Genomic DNA, 18,995 nt, shown 5'->3' with positions numbered 1-18,995 from the left:
GGCTCTGAAGATTGACGTGAACTTTTGCTGTCCCCATTTTAGGTGCTTGACAAATCAAACCGTGCGGAGCTAATTACATCTGGCGGCGCACAGGCTGCTCGCTATTGAAAATCTTTCAGGTGTAATGTTCCTTCCGACATCAAGCGATCTAAAGGGCACAATGTAGACGTCTAACTTTTATTTGAGGCAATGCGGAACAAATTAAAGCCATCAATGCCTGCAGCTGCTTACCTAGCTTGTAAATGCGGCGCGATATAATAATTGTCCTAATTAATTCAGTTTTGCTTGAGTAAACCCTCACCAATTTGAAAGTCTATTTAATCTTTAACGCCGCAGCAAACACAAATGAACCTGCCTCCGTTCAGCACTCGAGAAGAAGCAAAACTTGTTGACCGATAGCATGGATGTACAAGCGGCAAATTTGGGACACAACCTTGGTTGACCTGGTGTGACCTCCTTTGGACCGGGATACTCCACCAATATCATGTACTACTACAGTAGATGACAGATCCTAATCTCTTTATTAGAGATGCATCATAAATATATTTCAAAATCGATAACTTAACAATCCATGTTCCTTATGACTTTTAAGAAGGTATTTTACGTGCGTTCTTTTTACATATTGTGGCTTCATTGTTTAGCACCATTTGGCAGGTGTTTGCCTCTCTTCAGCAGGTTACGTTACCAACCGAGTGGGAGCTGACTCTGGTCTGCCACATGTCGGCCTGCTTTGGACTCAGGTCAGGAATTTGCATCCCCAGTCGGGATGCCAAAGCCTCCACGTAACCTGCCAGCCTGGAGAGTTCATTGAAAAGGACAGAAATGAATTAAAAAAGAAAGGCGAGTCAAAACATCTCAACTTTATATATATATATATATATATATATATATATATATATATATATATATATATATATATATATATATATATATATATATATATATATATATATATATATATATATATATATATATATTTTAAATTGATGACAGTGTTTTAGTATGAGCAGACGGCATTCATTTGAACTAAGGTGATATCTGCTGCTTCACAGGTGGCGTGCTATCTGCATGCACTCCAATTTTCCCCCACACCCAAAAAAACATGTTTGTTAGGTTAAGTGAAGACTCAAAATTGTCCACAGGTGTGAAGTAATTAGCAAGTAGCGACCAGGGAAATGACTCAAAATGAGGTAGATTAAATGTGCATTATGTGATTTGTGACCATAAAGCGTGAAGAGCATGTCGCCGCCCGAAATGGATGCGTCAACATCTTGACAGTTTTATTATTCGGGGGGCACGGAGTCAAATCATCGATGTGCCATAAATCAATCATTTTTTGACCAGTGTTCCCATCTTCTCTCTCCCAAGGGACGCCTGCTGCAAAACAGCAGCCCAAAACCTCGATTTTTCCTCACTTATGCCTTCAATCACACCCACATCCAATCCATCTACGGAACTCCCAAAACACATGCAAAACAGAAGACCGCTGATTATAAGAAAAATTTTAAAATCAATTTGGCACTTCATCATTTTGTGTGCTAAACAACATTAACTTGGTTTGATCCCTTACAATGGCCACTTTGGTTCAAGTTTCATTTGACTGTCACCAACATGAGGTGACCCTAAAAAATACTATGGTCAAAAAGTATAAGGACTGGCAGAAAAAGGACTGTCAAAAAGCGGGCTTTGGAATGATTACGGAACAACTGGATTGATGTTCTCAATGACTCATCTGTGATCTTGTGAAGGATTTTCAAATTGGATTGCTACAAAGTTATTCATCACGAAAGGAAAACAGGAGGGAATGCGGTGCCACCGATACTTTTTGACACTTTTGACAACATTTTCATTTTTATCCACCACAGTTACAAAATATTGCGACCCAACCCGTCCGTATTTCGCTGACATGCAGTTCCAGTGTGACAAATGTGTCCATAACATTTGAAGTTATAACTAAATGACATATTTAACGGCCACTCAGCCCCTCAGTGACAAACAAATGTCAAGTCAGCGCCGTTGAGAGATGACAAATGTCCTATTTGAGAAGGTAGGTGCAAACACAATATTTTAAAGATGACTTTAAGCATAGTGGAACAGAAACTAAACATCAATCTATTTTCTCCAGCGGAAATCCTGTTTGGGGCTGCTGAAAGCTGGAGACTGTCCAAACTGACTTTGCCTGACTTCACACCCCGGACTGTCGCCAGTCAACCATTCACACTCAGGCAGACACCGAGTGGGAAGTGAAACCACGCTGCCTGCACACAAGTTAGGCGAATGCAGCACTTTGCAATAGGGGAATGATAAGAAACTATCACAGCACCACAAATAGTGGCCCAGAGGTGTCTTTTTACAAGGGCTTGGAAAGAATCGCTGGTGACTCTTGAAAAAAAATGCTGAATCTGAATTTTCACATTTGAGTCAAATTGTCATCAACGTGTCATCACGTTCAGCCATCAAATGAGGATCGTATTAAACTTAAGCTATCAGTCAACGTAGCACACCTTTGTCATGACTTGGCTGTTGACGTCTTACGGCATGCTAACATGAATATAGTTTGCAAAATAGGATGCCGGACCAGAGAAACCCTCCTTTGTTAGGGAATCTTAGCGCTGGCCGGCTGGTTCGACGAACACGACATTGATGGATTTCAAAGTGTACTAAAAGGGGAAAAAAAAAAACAACTTGGGGTCTGTCGTTTACCAGTGTAGGCCGAGTTTAAAGTAAGTGATTTTACATTGAAAATGAAAAGACTTCCATGTAGCTAGCCACGTGGCCAGGTTAAGAACATTGGCCGGTTAGTACACTAAGATTGTTTCCAAAATATGAATGGTGCGGCTTGGTAAAGTGCTCCAAACAACATATAGTGTAGATAAAGCCATTATGTTCAAATTGGATTTTTCATTCGTTGGACAAGGATGGGTTTTCCAGCAAAGGTACCCCGTTTTGAATGGATTTGGAACTTTTTTGGTTAAATGGTACGCAAATTTGGGGTACGACTATTTACCCAATCCAAAAGCTGGGTGCTATCAATGTTAGAAAAGAAATGCTAACAATAGTTAAGGCGGAGTGAGAGTTATATTCACGTCAAAACAGATGTAGTCTGGGTACTTGTGTAATTAATAAAATGGTAACAGTTTGAATTGTGCTGAGATTAAAGAGGATAGGATATAGGATATAATGATAATGACCCCTGGATTTATCTTTATAGTCAGTTTGTGGGTCATAACATAGAGAGTGCAGATATTTTTCTCTCCACTATTATTCCCTGGAGGCACAAATTGAATTCTTTTTGGCCTCCGCCCTTAACATTTCTAGGTCCAATTATATGTTATATAGCGGGTCCTTCCTGGCTGTGCTGAAAAGGAGCAGATGAATTGGCTCATGAAAAGAACAGCAGCTGAGACTGTGTTGGCAAATAAGACTTGAGCTGTCAGCACATATGCACACATACAGTCCATGTACACATAAAGGCACCGTGATTAAACAAGCAATAGACACTTTAGCTTGTGAATGCAAGAGAGCAGTAAAGTTCACACACGGCCCTAAAGGAACACCTCTTAATTTTATGATTGAAGGAAGAGGCTCGAGAGGACCACCAGCTTCTGACCTTTCCCATTAAACGGCAATGGACATGATGTATTTGGGGATGGGGAAAGAATTGGTGACTTGGGAGGTTACGGCTCATATCTAACTTGCATGATTTGAGTGACAGGTATGTCCTTTGGAAGATTTATTTTGCGGTTGGACATCTCATGTCTAATGTTCTTGTTGTCGTACAATTTGGACCCGGATCAGAAATTTCAGAAAATCTTGTTTTTAGCAATACATTGCTTGTTTTTTGGCATATATTAGAGAATCTATTATTTAAAAAGAACGGTGGGTGTCGAAAGGTGGAGGGTGTCGAGAGATGAAGGCAGTAGTCAAGAAGTTAGATGAGATAAACAGACTCCAACCTTGGTTTGAAAAGTTGACATATTGGATCTTTTTACATTTTACAGACTTAGTTTTCCACCATTGCAACAAGGAAAAAATCTTAGCAATTAATGAATAATGCGAATTTACAACACACATAACATTTAAAATGCACATTTATTTATTTATTTACACATGAATAGCAGTTTAGAATGTTAAGTTCTTAAACCAGTCTTCAGTTACCACTGGCTGATATATAGTATAAATTAAAAGCTTGGAAACACCTTCAAATTCAAATGGCCTTCTACATATGAAGAGGTCTCTTATAATAACGCACAGCTGGGAAGTGAACATCGACCCAATCAGAAAGCATGATCTACAAAATAAGCCTAACTTAGAGAATACCAAGATAAGCAACGTTGTTATCCGCGCACAAGACGCCTACGTTATGTTTTGATTAAAAATGCTTTGTTTTCCTCAATATTTTTTCATAACGTCAATGACTTAAGGAATAATATACTTGCTATAAAAAAAAAGATGATTATGAACTTCTGACTGGTACTGCACATGTATTTGGAGTAGCGAAGGAAGACAAGCGAAGCCCACACCTCTGATGTGAGCCAGCAGCGATACCACCATGCTTTCCCAAACTAACAATTACACTGGGAAAAAAAAATGACAAAAAAAACAAGTACAAAAATCAATTCATTGAGCTTTGATGTAGCGCGCTTGGGTGGATTATACAGGAATTAATTCCAACTATTTGAGCAGTCTGCCTGAAATTGAGCAAACAGATGAAGCGAGGGCAAAGCAGAAGCCAGCCTGTAATTCATGCAAATGTATGGGTGCAAGGATATATTTGGCTATTTGTCATTTGGCCTTGCCTGGAAAAGAGATGATTTCCACCAGAGCAGTATGAATAATCAATGAGTTCAATAGCCTGGGATCATATTGCTTTTCAATACATTGTTTACATAAGTTATTTTACAACTGAACAAGGTTTTCTATTTAGACGGCTCATGTGTCATTCGACTCTTAGGACTTCATAACAGAATTTGTATTTGGGCTACAATTACACATGTGGTTTCCTCCATTTTGCTCCTGAAATTGAATATGAAATGTGACACCACAGTTGCGAAGAAGCAGCTCTCTGCTTCTCTCACATCTGACCCGATATGGTCTCACCTTGACAACCCACAGCGGGGGTGTTCTCCAGATTGTGACAGAAGAGCACATACACCTCAGGGGGCGTGTATATGTATGCGAGTGTAAAAAGGCCACAACAATGTGAGACATCTATCATGGAGTCATACGGTGAAACATCCTTGCTGATGTTTTGTGTGCTGCATCTGTGCAACTGCGAGCCTGTTACTTTTGTGAGCGATGCAGTCCTGTTTTTTGAATTTCCCTAGCAAGGCAACAATTACTGTACTACTTGCCGTCTTGCATAAATATGCCACTATGTAAAATAGTGTATGTAAAGATAGATTTTTATTTTATGTTGTATGGTTAGGGTTCACCTTATGTATTTATGATTACCTTAATAAAATATGAAAAGATACATAGTTCCTGTAAAAGAGGTTCAGAAGGTATCAGATGCATGCTGCTCTGCTTCTCTTCATTCAAATTAGTTTGTGTCAACGTTTTCTTTTGTCATGAAATCCATTTAACATTTAGAAAACAATCCCCGAGGCAAAATTAAATCAATTAAAATAATCTGGATTTTGAGACTGAATACTGTGCAAATCTGACAACTGCGCTGTTTGATGCAAAATAGTACAACTAATACTGCTGATATTTAATTTGCTTTTGACATGGAGCTCATCATCATGGCTGATATCATATCAGATGTCTATAGCAGTCTTAGTTGATGAAAACATATGTATTAACTATGTTACAAATTTGCTGTTTAAAGTCATTGGCTCTCCCTCCAAATGCAGTTCTAGCCAGACATATGCTGAAGCCCTTACTTTGGTTATTTCTCGACTGTATTTTACATTACGGAGTAGCATACTTAGCGACCTCTCGTTTGCTTGGGGTGGAAAGGGTAGTTCACCACAAATGAGAGGATCTGCACGACGCAGCTTATTTGCTGATGCTGCTCCAAGAGTAAGGGCGACAGGATGAAAATTACACTTTTTTTTTTTTTTAAATCATTTTGGAGCTGGTTTGTGTGACCTGTAGCATGCCACTGATTGGTGAGCTTGGAGGATTAAGCCTTTAAACGAAAACACAGCTGTGACAATGCCCAAATTGCGCCTATTGTTTGGTCCTAAAACAATACATTGGCCAGCCCAAGCGGTGGCGGCGAGGGTTTAGGAGCAGTGGGCTATCACTCCTAAATGAATGTAGACGAAACACTGTTTACTTTATTTTGCAAAGAAAATCCCTAAAAAACTCAAAAAGAAGTCACTTCATAATATTGAATGGCCTCTGAGACAATAGTCTCAAAGGTGTACCAAATGTGTTACGCGCTGTATAATTAAACATATTTCCACACTGAGCGAAATGATCATTTCATCACTCATTTATCCTTTCCAAAGTGCACTGTAAAAGTGGTAACAATAAAATGCATTGTGCCTCAAATCAGCGCTCGCGAGTCACAAATCTCATTTCAAGTCACTGTATGTGCTTAAGTGCGTGGAGGCGAGCGTGTGTGCTGATAGGTGTATCTGCATATGTATGAGTGCGAACTTTTTCTTACCCGAGTCCTGCCAGATCAGACACCAAGTTGCCAAGAGCGGCAGCTGAGGAAGAAAGAGATGAGAGTTGAAGACTGAAATTTGCATCAAGCATAGCCAACAGACAGTGATTTGTTTGACAGAAATATTCGAAGATAAAAATAGTTTAGAGTGACAGTGTCAAATATATATTAAATTAAGAAAAAGAACATTATTGTGTTTGCAGTTGCCGAAATGTTTACTTCATTTCTCAAAAGAGTCAAGCTATTAGAAACAGTCATACATCCATCCACAAAGCTACGAACAAGCATTCACGCATCCCATTGCACCTAAAGGACAATTTAGACTGTCCAATACACCTGCCATGAATGTTTTTGGAATGTGGGAGGAAGCTGGAATTGAACCTCTGAACTGTGAAGCAGACATGCTAACTAGTTAGAGCTGCACGATTATGGCCAACATAATAATCACAATTATTTTGGTCAATACTGATATCACAATTATTAATCACGATTCTTAATCATGTTTGGTCAAACATGTCTATTTATTGCCTTCATTTTTAAACAAGCTGTATATAACCAAGGCTTCAAGGCTTGATACTTACAAATTATAATAACTAAAATGAAGTAAATAATTCACTTACTTGCTGAGTGCAAACCAATGAAAAAAATGAAGCATAAGCCTACTTAGAACTAAGCACATTGTTTATTTTTAATCAAATTTAATCAGTTAGCAGTCAAAATGTCATTTTTGGTCATTTCAAACATAATTTATTCAAATTTTTGATGACAAAGTGCTTGATTTGACACGTAAGGTAAACAGCTTTTTAAATGTTAATATCGCCGAGAATCAGCTTAATTAATCGTGGTAGCTAATATGGTGATGGCAATTAAAATTCGATTACTTGTGCAGCCCGATAACTAGTCATCCAATGTTCTGCCCCAAAAACACACTGAGGAACACTTCATAATTAAACATGATCAACGAAAAGGCTTTTTTTTTTTAATTGAGTGAGTGTATCGTGCCTCCCAGTTTAAATTTCATCAGCGTTTCATCAGCCGTATGTAAAACATCATCCAGGATTACTCACCTCGGTTTCTTTTTTTGGCTGATACACCTGAACATGTGGCCAAGTGAGCCACCAAGGAATTGAGCTAAGTGAAGTCAACGTGTGCCAGCACATCATGAAAGCGACTCTGTAAAGCTGTGTTAAATGAGTCGATCTATTACTAGCCACACTTCTCCCTGCCTGCAGTTCACGGCTTCATAACATGAAAACATTGACTTTTCAGTCCGCCTCCACATGTTAGTGCAGTTGCACTCTGGCTAAAATAGACATTTTGTAGTGGTGCTGGAGAAGCATGAGATGGGTGGATGAGGGCTGGGGTGGGTGAAGAGGCTCTTTAAAGCATTTCTTATCAGCAGCTGAGAAATATGACAATTCTCACAAACACAACTACAAAATACCGAACCACGATGTGTCCTTATATGCTTGTGTGTGCGGTAAGGCTGATGAAACGTTTTACAGGTATACAGTATTTTAATTTTATGATTAATTATTAAGCAGTATTAATAGCAACCATCCAGTATTCCCCGCAGATGGTAACAGTGACTAAAGTTTATTACAGTCCAAAGACAATCCAGTGAGAGAAAATGAATTTAAAGATATTTTCAGGGTCTGACACGGAAGTGTTCATTTCTTTTGGGAATTAACCCAGCGAACCTATCGCTGAGGGTTGGATTATACTGTATGTACACATATAATAATACAGTATTCTATTCAGTATTTTACAACAAAATTATCTGTGTATTGTGAGAGAATGTTCCATTCTATGGGTTCTTCAGATGCACTTGAGTGTAAAAACTGGTACACTTTGATTTTTGTGCTGGCATAAGCCTCATTGCACCTTATAGGGAATTTGGTTCATCACTATCCACGTCCATGCTGAGCAGTTAGGCATAGAGAGGGCTAGTCTTTTCATATATGCCCGAGAGCAATGTGAATCTATTTTTATGATTCTGATTCCATTTTCGATTCTCTTCTTCTTCCTCTTCCTCTTCTTCTTCTCTATCAAATCGTTTTGTGCACTGCATTTAAAAGGAATGAGAGAACGCCAATCCAAGTCAACTGTGTTCACATCCACTTTGGCTGGGCATGCAAACCTGCAGTCAAGAATATTGCCCACCACATAAAAAGCGAGTGAATAAATGAGCCATGAAAATAACTTGCATGAGACCATACCACTGATCATAATGTCCATTGACCCATAATGTCCTCTTAAGCAGTATACTGTACAATATATATACTTTTCAACAGCAATGAAAAAGGCCATTTTTCTCCAGTCAAGAGACAATAGAAGCAATATAATCAACAGCACATTATTTTGCAATTGTGCACCCTCCAACAGCGACATAGCGTGGAGTCATTTTTACATATTTGCATCCCAGTAACGGAGTGATGGGTGAACTTGACTGCGGTCTTGACACAAGTGCTAAATCACTTTGTAGTGGCTGTGACACAGGCATCCGTTTGGAACTTGAATGTCACCAGAGTGCCTGTAAATGGCATCTCAATAGCTGAAAATGTCAGGATGGGAAAGGGAAAAGAAGCTGCTCTCATGACTTTTAGCCATGGGCGCCTAAGTGGGCTTCAACCATGAAATAAACTGCAGCGAACTTGTGGTCAAATCTCTGCAATCAAAGATAAGAGGCAGAAGGTGTCACCGAGCCAGCAGATTGTATCAAAATGACATACAAAAAAAGTCTCCTCAGTTTGCAGCTCCGAATTCTAATCTTTCTTGACCTGACAGGGCTTATTTCACCGAATGAGCAGAGGAGAGGTTCCACAGGAAAATGCACTAGAGTTAGGCATATGACTACATTTCCTTGATATGTGGGGAAAATTTACCATCAATTAATCCAGTGCTTCTCAATTATATTTTGCAAAGCCCCCCCCTACCCAGGAAAGAGAAAATATTCCGTGCACCCCCACCCACTTGCCACACCAACCATAAATAGGATCATTATCTAAAAAAATGTATAGATAGTAGAAGTATAGCTAAATCTCTTTCAACAACTGCTAACTACCTTTTTACAGAATTTAAACAGGTTAAAGGTTTGTCTAAGCAGAAAAAAACAACCCAAGTGCATCAAAGTGCCTGAAAAAAAAGATGCCAATATTTATTTTTCCCAATTACAGTTCACATGGCAAAACCAAATCCGTTTTCCTGGGCTCATCCGCACCCCCCCCTGGCATCGCCTAGCTCCCCCCAGAAACACTGAATGAATCTAACATGTTACTTTTTGTTAATGCTTGTTCGACTTTTATTCAATATGGCAGAAAAGCGCATTAGTCTAATAAGAGATGTACCAATTTGATTAAACCTAAACTGAACATAAAGCAAGCAATTCTTGAAATGCTTTACATTCAAATTCACTTTTGACTGTAAACAAGATAACATGATCCCTTAATGTTGTCTGTCTATCTACAGTCTGTCCTATAGTAGACACAAAAAATATTTCATTATAGTTACATTGAAAGCTTGTCACATGGGGAGTTAAAGTGATATTGGATTCAATATTAGTAAAAAGCTAGAGAGTTATCTCTTTGACAAAAAAAGCAATACTCCCTAAATGCATACAGGGAATCAGAAGGAACTGAAGAGTCATGGTGAAAGAGGAAAATGTACTCAGCTGACTCAACCTGTCACGATATTACTGTTTTCTAAATCAATAAATGTTCTTCATCTGAAAAAGTTTCATGGATTCCTTAGAGTGAATAAGATCATGATTACAAAAACGACCGGCATTTTTTCCTCGAAGTTCTGTGTATATGTCTATAAATAAGTCCGCCTTATCACTGTAAATGTCTTGCAAATTGCAGTTAAATCACATTTAGTGATCATGTTAAAATGTAAATGGCCTTTTTATGTAAATTAAGGGAACTGCAGACAATAGTTGATGAAAATTACATCATTAAAAACTCATAACTACATATGTCTTATAGTGTCATATTTTGAAAGTTATTATTTACCAATGCAGTGGTCCTCCATAAATTATTAAGCCAAGAACCATTTGCTAAAACTACATGTTTTTTGTAGCTGTGCAACAGCCGACAGGGAGCATTTGTGATGGTGTACATTAACAAATGGTTTTGATGGCATACCATATCTTATCCATTGGTGGCAAACTGCAGAGCTGACAAAGGTGTAGTGAGGGGGCAAAAATGTACATTTTGTTTTCTTGAACCAATTATGTGGTTGGTGGAAGAGTGGTTAGCACATCTGCCTCACATTTCAGAGTCCCAAGTTCAATTCTAGATCGCTCCGGCCTGCCTGTGTGGAGTTTGCATGTTTTCCCCGAGCCCACGTGGGTTCTCTGCGGGCACTCTGGCTTCCTCTCACCTTCCAAAAACATGCATGGCGGGTGCATTTGACACACTAAATTGTCCTTAGGTGTGATTGGGTGTGTGAATGGTTGTTAATTAATTCAGGGTGTCTCCTGCCTAAAGACAGCTAGGATATGCACCAGCAAAAGCCAGCAACCCTAGCGAGGATGAGCGACCATACAACAATGATTATGCATGAAGATACAGTGTTGATCTTACCTGCCATAGTAGAAATGCCAAGGATCACACCGATGGACAACTCAATCTGCGTGCCCTGGAGGATTGCAAACACACTGGGTAACTATGATAATACAGATAAGTCTCTTTTGTACTATTTGAATAGCATTAACATTAATCGTGTAATGCTTTTTGTATTTGAGGTCCTGCCCCAAGTGGAGGAGTTTAAGTATCTTGGGGTCTTGTTCACAAATGAGGGTAGGATGGAACGGGAGATCGGTGCATCAGTGCAGAGACAGTGTAGTGTCTGCCGTGATGTGGACGCCGTATTGGTCAGTTATAGTGAAGCTGAGCCGAAAGCTCTCGACTTACCGTCGATCTATGTCCCTGCCCTCACCTATGGTCACGAGCTGTGGGTCATGACCGAAAGATAGAGATTCCTGATACAAGCCAATGCCTGGGCTTGCCTGCGCAAGTTGCTGCCCCCGCGACCTGACCCCGGATAAAGCGGTGGCTAGTGGATAGACAGTTTGCCACCCGGGAGTAAAAAAATAAAAAATAAAAAATAAGAATAAGAAAAATAATAGCGTCAGTGCGACTTCAGAAGATAGCAGGAGATGGAAGATGCTCCATCAACAGGCTTTCCATGGACTGTTGAGACTGTCAGTCGCCGTAGGCTGGGGAGCAAATGTAAATAAAAGCTGAGCTGCCAAGATGCACTACTATTGGCTTAGCTAAATGCGAATCGTTATCAAACTCTACTGCCCAGTCTTACAATTTCCGATCCTTAACACACAAAACAGATACAATGGAAATATATCGAGAGGAAAATCACTGTGTTCAGGACTGTTTTGCAACAAGCAATTTCTTTTTTTTTTTTTTTTTTACTATCTTCTTTTATTTTATATAAAATGTTTGATGTCTATTCCATCGCCCACAAGTGGAAATGCTTGTATCATCCTCTCTGTGGGAATTAATGGCAAAGCTCTTGTACACAGCATGACTTTTTTGAATTAAGATATTATTTAAAAAAAAAAAAAACATCTTTTTGATGATGTGTAACCCAGATGTTGTGAACAGCTGTGGTGGTTACTCATTTCATAAGAGTTGCGTCTTGGTCGGAATCAAAATGTTAAAACGTGTTAGGGGAATGAACTGGCCAGCACATTAATTAAAATTTGATTAATAGTGGTGAAACTTTCAGCAAGATATGGTGACGAGTTAGGAAAAAGTATGTTTTTTTTTTTTCCTGTTGAACAATCTGTTAAAGGGAAATTATGTTTTTAACTAAGTGATTAATTTAAGCATCTATCAGGCACCTTGGGGTACATCAAAACCCATAACAATATTGCTGTAAGTTTGACATCTTCAATACAAAAACCTTAAACTTGTGACATTGCAGAAACTTAAGTAAAATAATATCAGATAATGAATCATGTAATCAGTGCAATAAAATGTTAGCTGTGTAAATTACTACCTGTCTGAGAAGTGGCATCATTTTAGATGAGATTAGAATTCATGTGCCAGCTTTTGTTTGGTTGACCTTCAGTAAGATTAATGAGTGCAAGATGAGAAGCTGAATGCTAGGAGACAGAGAAAGGCACCAAAATCAGACAGGGAGTGTGAAATGATGACTGAGTAGAAAGTGTCACAGTCCCATCTGGACTGTTGCACTTCTGTCTCATGACTTTGTGTTTATTATAATATTTGATATATTTTTTTGTTTGTGCTCAAAATGTCAAAAAGTCCTGCTACAGATGCTAGACTGGACTTAGGTCTAGACTTTGACTGGTCCCTTTTAACAGATGCATATTCTTTTTGCCATATCTAAAGCGTTTAAATGGCTTGCTCTCTTACTTTCTTGATGCAATATTATTGGTTGCGGTCTCCTGAAAATGGACTGTGTTGGAGGTACAACATTTCGGCCTGGTGCTAGTGGTATGTGCCATCTATCTAAATGTAAATACAAAAAATGATTATCAGGTGTTGGCACAAATCATACCTGTGCACGTGGACCAAGAAAGAAAAAAAAAAAAAAAAAAGAAAAAGCGCTTGAGAGAGTTGGACTTTTCAGTTACCATTTAAATTCATGTTTCATTAGCATCTGTATGATGTTGTCTTAGCTTTTACTGAATATGAAACTTACAGCAACAATCATGATACAGTTGTCCAGGAATCCGAATCCAACAAAAGGGAGTGCATTGTGTAGGAGAACTGAAAAACAAACAGACAAACAAAAAACATGAATTTCATCAAGAAGGATCACTGGCAACAATTTGCTTAATAAATAATCCAAATGGTGATATTGGCCCTTCTGGAGTAGATTTATTATATTGTTTACATAAAGAACAATAAGTCTTGACTACAGTATATGGATCTAACAATTCACTTGTACATCTACTGGAAAACATGATTTGTTTTTGTAATTCTTAGAGAACATAAGATATGACTAGATGTTTTGTACTTCTTCCTACTGCTCTTGAACATATAAATTGCGCTAAAGGGTTATGCATTTTTTTCATTGTTGTTTTCTGAATGTTTGCGATCCTTTGACGAGTCCTTCTCAAAACCAAAACAGCCGCAACCTCAGCAAACACTCTGCAACATTTGCCCCGCAGTGGGATAGGGTCTTTACTTGAGAAACTAATTTTAGCCACAACCTGTTTTGCTTCAGACATTGCAGTAGGCCTCAAGTTAATAGCCTCTACAAATGTAATTATCAAAATGGCAAGAGCAGGGCCACAATCCTCACATTAGGAGGAAATGCTTGTGTGAGTGAGTGAGTGAGTGAGTGAGTGAGTGAGTGAGTGAGTGAGTGAGTGAGTGAGTGAAATGTTCACGTTCCAGGGATTGCTGAGTGACTTGATGACTGTGTTAACTATTACTGATTATTTTAGACTTAGCATCTTTTTTAAATTTATTTTTTATGAATTTAGTGAAATTTTTAATACCATGCCAGCTTTGTATTGTCTTTGGTGGTTGTCCTTGAGGATTGTTTGTCTTGTCTCTGTCTTGCTTGCTGCACCACAAATTGCCCCATGGGGACAACAAAGAACTGTGGAATCTAGAAATCGCATCTGAGGCAGGTAAAACTACATTTCACTGGCACTAAAGAAAAACCTGTGTTTCACACTTCATCTTCATCTGACTGAATACAATTCAGTGGTGTTATAGTAAAATAAAATAAAACAGAAAAGAATTATACCTGATTAAAATGACATTTTGTCATTACAAAACTAATTAAAAAAAACTAAATGTAAAGAAAAAGTCCTCAGTTTTAGCACTTGCCAATTAATCCAATAAACAAATGATTAAGATTATTTGCAATGTGTTAATTGCAGCGCTGCTGGTTTTGCGACAGCCATATGGCACATTGAGGTTCAAACAGTGGTCTGTGACTTATTGTGTATTGCCTCAAAGCTAAGTCATCAGAAAGTGTGAGGCATTCGGAGCTTGGCAGTGTGCAAGATGTTTGATAGTGCTCCTCTTTTGTCACGCAACTCAGCCCATAACGCAACATGGAGTAACGTGTACTTTCCTTTATTTCGCTCTTTGTGCTGCTAGCTAAAATGCACTAAAATAAATCACAAGCATTTGATAACTTATCCTATCAACAGTGTTTGTCTAGCTATCTATCTAGCTAATCTACAAAACTAAATTGAGTGCCTTGTAGTGAAGTGAAATAAAGTAGCTACTTAAAGGGAAAAACACCCATAAATCATAAAGTTCCATGGAAAAAATTGGCACCTTGCAGTAGGAAAAGAAAAGCATGTAGTTATGTAGGGTTTAAATTTGGTTTTGTTTACAATAATGAACAGACAACTGTGAGTTGAACATTAAGAATGAAAAACATACTACAGCATGGGCATAAATGCTTCGCTTAAGGCCTCCATACACCAATCCGACATGGACCAAATGTGACTGATGGCAATCCCCTGTGATGTCGGCCCAGTTGGCACGTCGCATTAGCAAAATTACATAAATGACACAGCAACAGACAGATAGCGACGCTGATAATTATGTATTTTTTGCATATGCATGTGAAGTAATACCACTCCATAACATCAGTGGCAGTAGTTACTATTTCTCATAGGTTAGGAAAAGACCACATGAAAACACCTTATTAGGGTGGGATAAAAAAAAACAAAAAAAAACCCCAATACATACTGTTATCTTTTTCATGCTCTTGATACAGTATCATCTAAGGCTGACATTATTAACCCTCGCTCTTCAATCCAGACATGTTGCAATAAGAGAAATTGTCAAGGCTTTCCCTAGTTTACTGTTTATCCATGTTCAGTGCCTGTTCTTCCTCTGTGCACTGCTTTTTACAACAGCCAATCAGAGTAAACAAACGCTGATTCAACATGTCCCACCCTGTTATGGTGTTTTTTGATATACCCAAATTCTTCATGAATTCCAACGTTCGAATGATGTATTCATGCTTTTAAAAGCCATAATATTTATCACCCTTATTTGCACTTCAAATTCAGTGGACTCTTATGCAACACCTGTATTTGTTTTGCAGATCATTGTCCATCTGTTAGTAAATTTTCTTTTCAAAAAACGTATATGTTGCTAAAATTTTCCCAACATACTCACACTGAACAAATGCTATGTGTAAAAAGTTATGTCCTACTAACTGTGAAAAAAGGTAATAAATTAGGTCCAAAAACTAATTAAAATTCAATTTGAAACACAAAAACTTTAAATGAAATACAAATAAGCAAATAAATAAATAAATAAATACTACTCTTACTTTAATCAATTCGGATTGTGCATTCATTGTACGAAGGAAAGAAAACATACGGCTGGTGTGGTTAATCTAAACAAAAATATATAATACAAAGAATGAAAGAGAAAACATTTTGATATATTTTCAAGTACTTCTTACCGTATCTTAACTGCGCTGCAGTAGGTGGCGCAATATCAAGCTGCCCTGTTGAGGAAAACACAATGAACAGGTTTGGATCAAAGGTAAAACATCTAGCATGCTTTTCGAGAGATATTTGGAAATAAACACAACCTGTGAGAGGAAAATAGTCTTAACTTCAACAACTTCACAAAGTTCTATCAAACAAGTGTGTTGTAAACCAATAATTCATGTGAAAAAAACAAACTACAAATGTAGCCATCGTGGCTGATGTTGGCTTGTTCACAATGCTCATTGGGCTTCTGCATATACTTGACGAGCGTTGTGTTACTTGAATGTTAAAACTGCCATCTACTCTAAAAATTGCTGCATTTGAATCAAACACATGCCTTGCTGAAGGAAAGTTTGTGTTCTACAAGACATAACTGCATTATTAGATATTGGTAGGTACACAAAAACACACAATATCTGAAAATGAGACACTGAAAAAAGGAACACACTGCTGAATACTCATCGTAAGATCACACAAGATACATCATTTTTTCGCCATCCTATTACGCGTTATGTGAGGGGCAAATGTCACAACATCTGTAAACCACGCAACAGTGATTTGCTGTGATGCAAAAACATTTGCAACAAAAAGAAAGGATCTGCATTGCTTAGTTGCTTTGCCGCTATATTGAAAGGACAGAAGACGACAACGCCAGCTGCTTTAATGGCCGAGGGCAAAAAAATGGTTTCCTTTTGCAGGTTGTGTGAAATTGGATTTGTTTCACTCAGGTCTGTGGAAATTGGAATCCAATTTTCACATGCTGTCTATTTATTGTGTCACACATCTCAGCTCACTCCGTGGAACACGCATTACAGCATTGTTTTAAACTGTGACTAGATCAAACATATAAATTTTGTCAAACACGATATTACATGTTTTTCTCCACATCAAGTTTCATATCCTGGTCTAAGTAGCTGTCAGGATGCAGGGTCACATGACTTGTTTCACCAAAGACACATGAGTCAGACTAAAGCACTGCCACTTAGTATTAAACATATAACTGCAGTAAATCCACACCAGACAATTAGGCATTCTGAAACCACTTAACAAGAAGTAGTAGCACGTGAGAGATTTTCTGTTCAAGTTTACGGAACCGTACCTCACCTGGCAATTTATTGGCTGTCGTTACTGACTAAAGGCCTCCAGTGTGAAGTATTGATTGTGTGGTTATCTATAATCCCACAATACCCTGCTGAAAGAATTGGGCTCAGCTGAAAGGGTCTAGGGGAAAGCTTTTAATGGACTGCGATGAGCAGCTACCCACGAGCGGGGACTCCACTGTAGCCTTGTTCAGTACCATTTCCTTAATCGTGAATCCCAGTCCTGCAGCAATACAACAGATAACTGCCAGCTGATTAAACTCATGTTGATAGATAAGACTTTAAATACACATTTGTTAATGGGGCTGTCAGCTCCAACAACACCCTGAAGCAGCACTTTCACACCCTTCAAAAGAATTGGAGCAGCACACAAAAAAAAAACACAGGACTATAAACACACTAGGCTATCCAGTACAAGTAGAAATCTGCTCGTCTAATTCCATTTGTCTATTCCCATTTGGAACAGAAACCAGAAAGCTTTTACCATAAAGTCCAAACAAAAAAAAAAGAGCAAAATACACCTGAACACTGAGAAATTATGACTGCTAAAAAATAAAAAAAGGTGTGGTGTTTTTATTTTATTTTTAAGAAAAAAAGACTTTATTATTTACTGCAAGAGGGAGACAATTTCACCTGTTTCAGTGGCAAATGACTTCAGCTTTTTATGTCTTGACCTTTAAGTAAAAGTAATATGAACTTATTTTTAACGTCCTTACAACTGATGTTTTAAAAGAAAGTTTTGGGGAAAAAAAATCTGAAATTCTGGTTCAATAGTGAGTCCCTGCATGGGCAGCCAAGAAAAACAAATGCAGAGGCGTTGTTCATCTCAGACTTTGAAGCAGCACTCTATGCTTGTGTGCGTTATCTCCCCCTCAGGATTTGATTGAAAATCCCGTTTCATAAAAAATGAGTTCCCATTAAGTGACAGGGAGATGGAGCACAAATTAATTTGAGCAAATGCTGTATTTCCCATTTGTGACCGCACAAGCTTCTGGTATGTACGTGTTTGTGTGTGCATACCACCTCTGCTGGTTGGCATTTCTCTTTGTGTGGACAATTATTTCTGGCCCGCACAAGAAAATGCTAGGATGAGCTCCTTTTTACCCCATTAGACTTTGTACGTGTGTGCTTGTGCGACTATGAACAAGATCAATAGAGAACAGTACAGGGAGAAAGACATTCATCAAGCTAACAGCACTGCAGATTTTTTCTATGATTTATGAGGCAGAACACAAGAAATTATCTATATGGACTGTGATCCAGAGAGACATAGACAGAGGTTAAGAAGGAGGGTGCGCAAATGTAAGACCCGCTTCAAAAAGCATAAGAAATGGATTCTACCAAATACAAGAATGCAAGTGTCGGGCTGGTATGTAACAAGAAAGATGTCAGCAAAACCTCCACAGATTATAAAGCGAGACCTCAAGCAAGAGAAATGCGAGTTGAGTAGCTTTCTCCTGGCAGGATGTGGGGAATAGCCGCTTTTAATTGGGATGTCTAAAATAACTGTAAAGACATACTACAGTGAATTCACTTTGAGCATAAAGGGAAGCTGCTACAGTTCCTCAGAGATGGTGATGATGAAGCTGCATTTGATCTCACACTCCATCCATTTTAGTGTTGAAACACACCATCTGCTCCAAACAGTATTACAGTCAATGTAACCCATGTACTTTTCTCCCACAATACCTTGCACTCACACTGTAGCAGCCTAAAGCTGATACGGAATTAAAGTAAGGCCTGCTTCATCTTTTAAAAAGGCCATTAATTCACCCCCAGTTCAATTTAGATTTAATTTAAGATTGTTACA

At 38.4% G+C, this 18,995-nt stretch overlaps 1 protein-coding gene across 2 annotated transcripts in view; it reads right to left on the bottom strand.

Annotated features, from left to right (window-relative positions):
- LOC148425599 (transmembrane protein 65-like) overlaps positions 1 to 18,995 on the bottom strand; it is a 29,887-nt gene that overhangs the window by 2,012 nt on the left and 8,880 nt on the right. For both annotated transcript variants that reach the window (XM_088411929.1, XM_088411930.1), the window contains 5 exons: positions 16,055 to 16,099; positions 13,307 to 13,374; positions 11,203 to 11,257; positions 6,620 to 6,662; positions 690 to 795 (listed from right to left, as the gene is read on the bottom strand). In XM_088411929.1, the coding sequence (XP_088268055.1) occupies positions 690 to 795; positions 6,620 to 6,662; positions 11,203 to 11,257; positions 13,307 to 13,374; positions 16,055 to 16,099 (317 nt within the window). The remainder of the gene's footprint in view (positions 1 to 689; positions 796 to 6,619; positions 6,663 to 11,202; positions 11,258 to 13,306; positions 13,375 to 16,054; positions 16,100 to 18,995) is intronic.

The sequence above is a fragment of the Hippichthys cyanospilos genome, chromosome 3 (genome assembly GCF_059441005.1).
Source record: "Hippichthys cyanospilos isolate Australia breed blue-spotted pipefish chromosome 3, RoL_Hcya_1.0, whole genome shotgun sequence".
NCBI classification, from domain to species: domain Eukaryota; kingdom Metazoa; phylum Chordata; class Actinopteri; order Syngnathiformes; family Syngnathidae; genus Hippichthys; species Hippichthys cyanospilos.
Note: the sequence above shows the minus strand (reverse complement) of the source record. Positions and strands in the feature narration are given on the sequence as shown.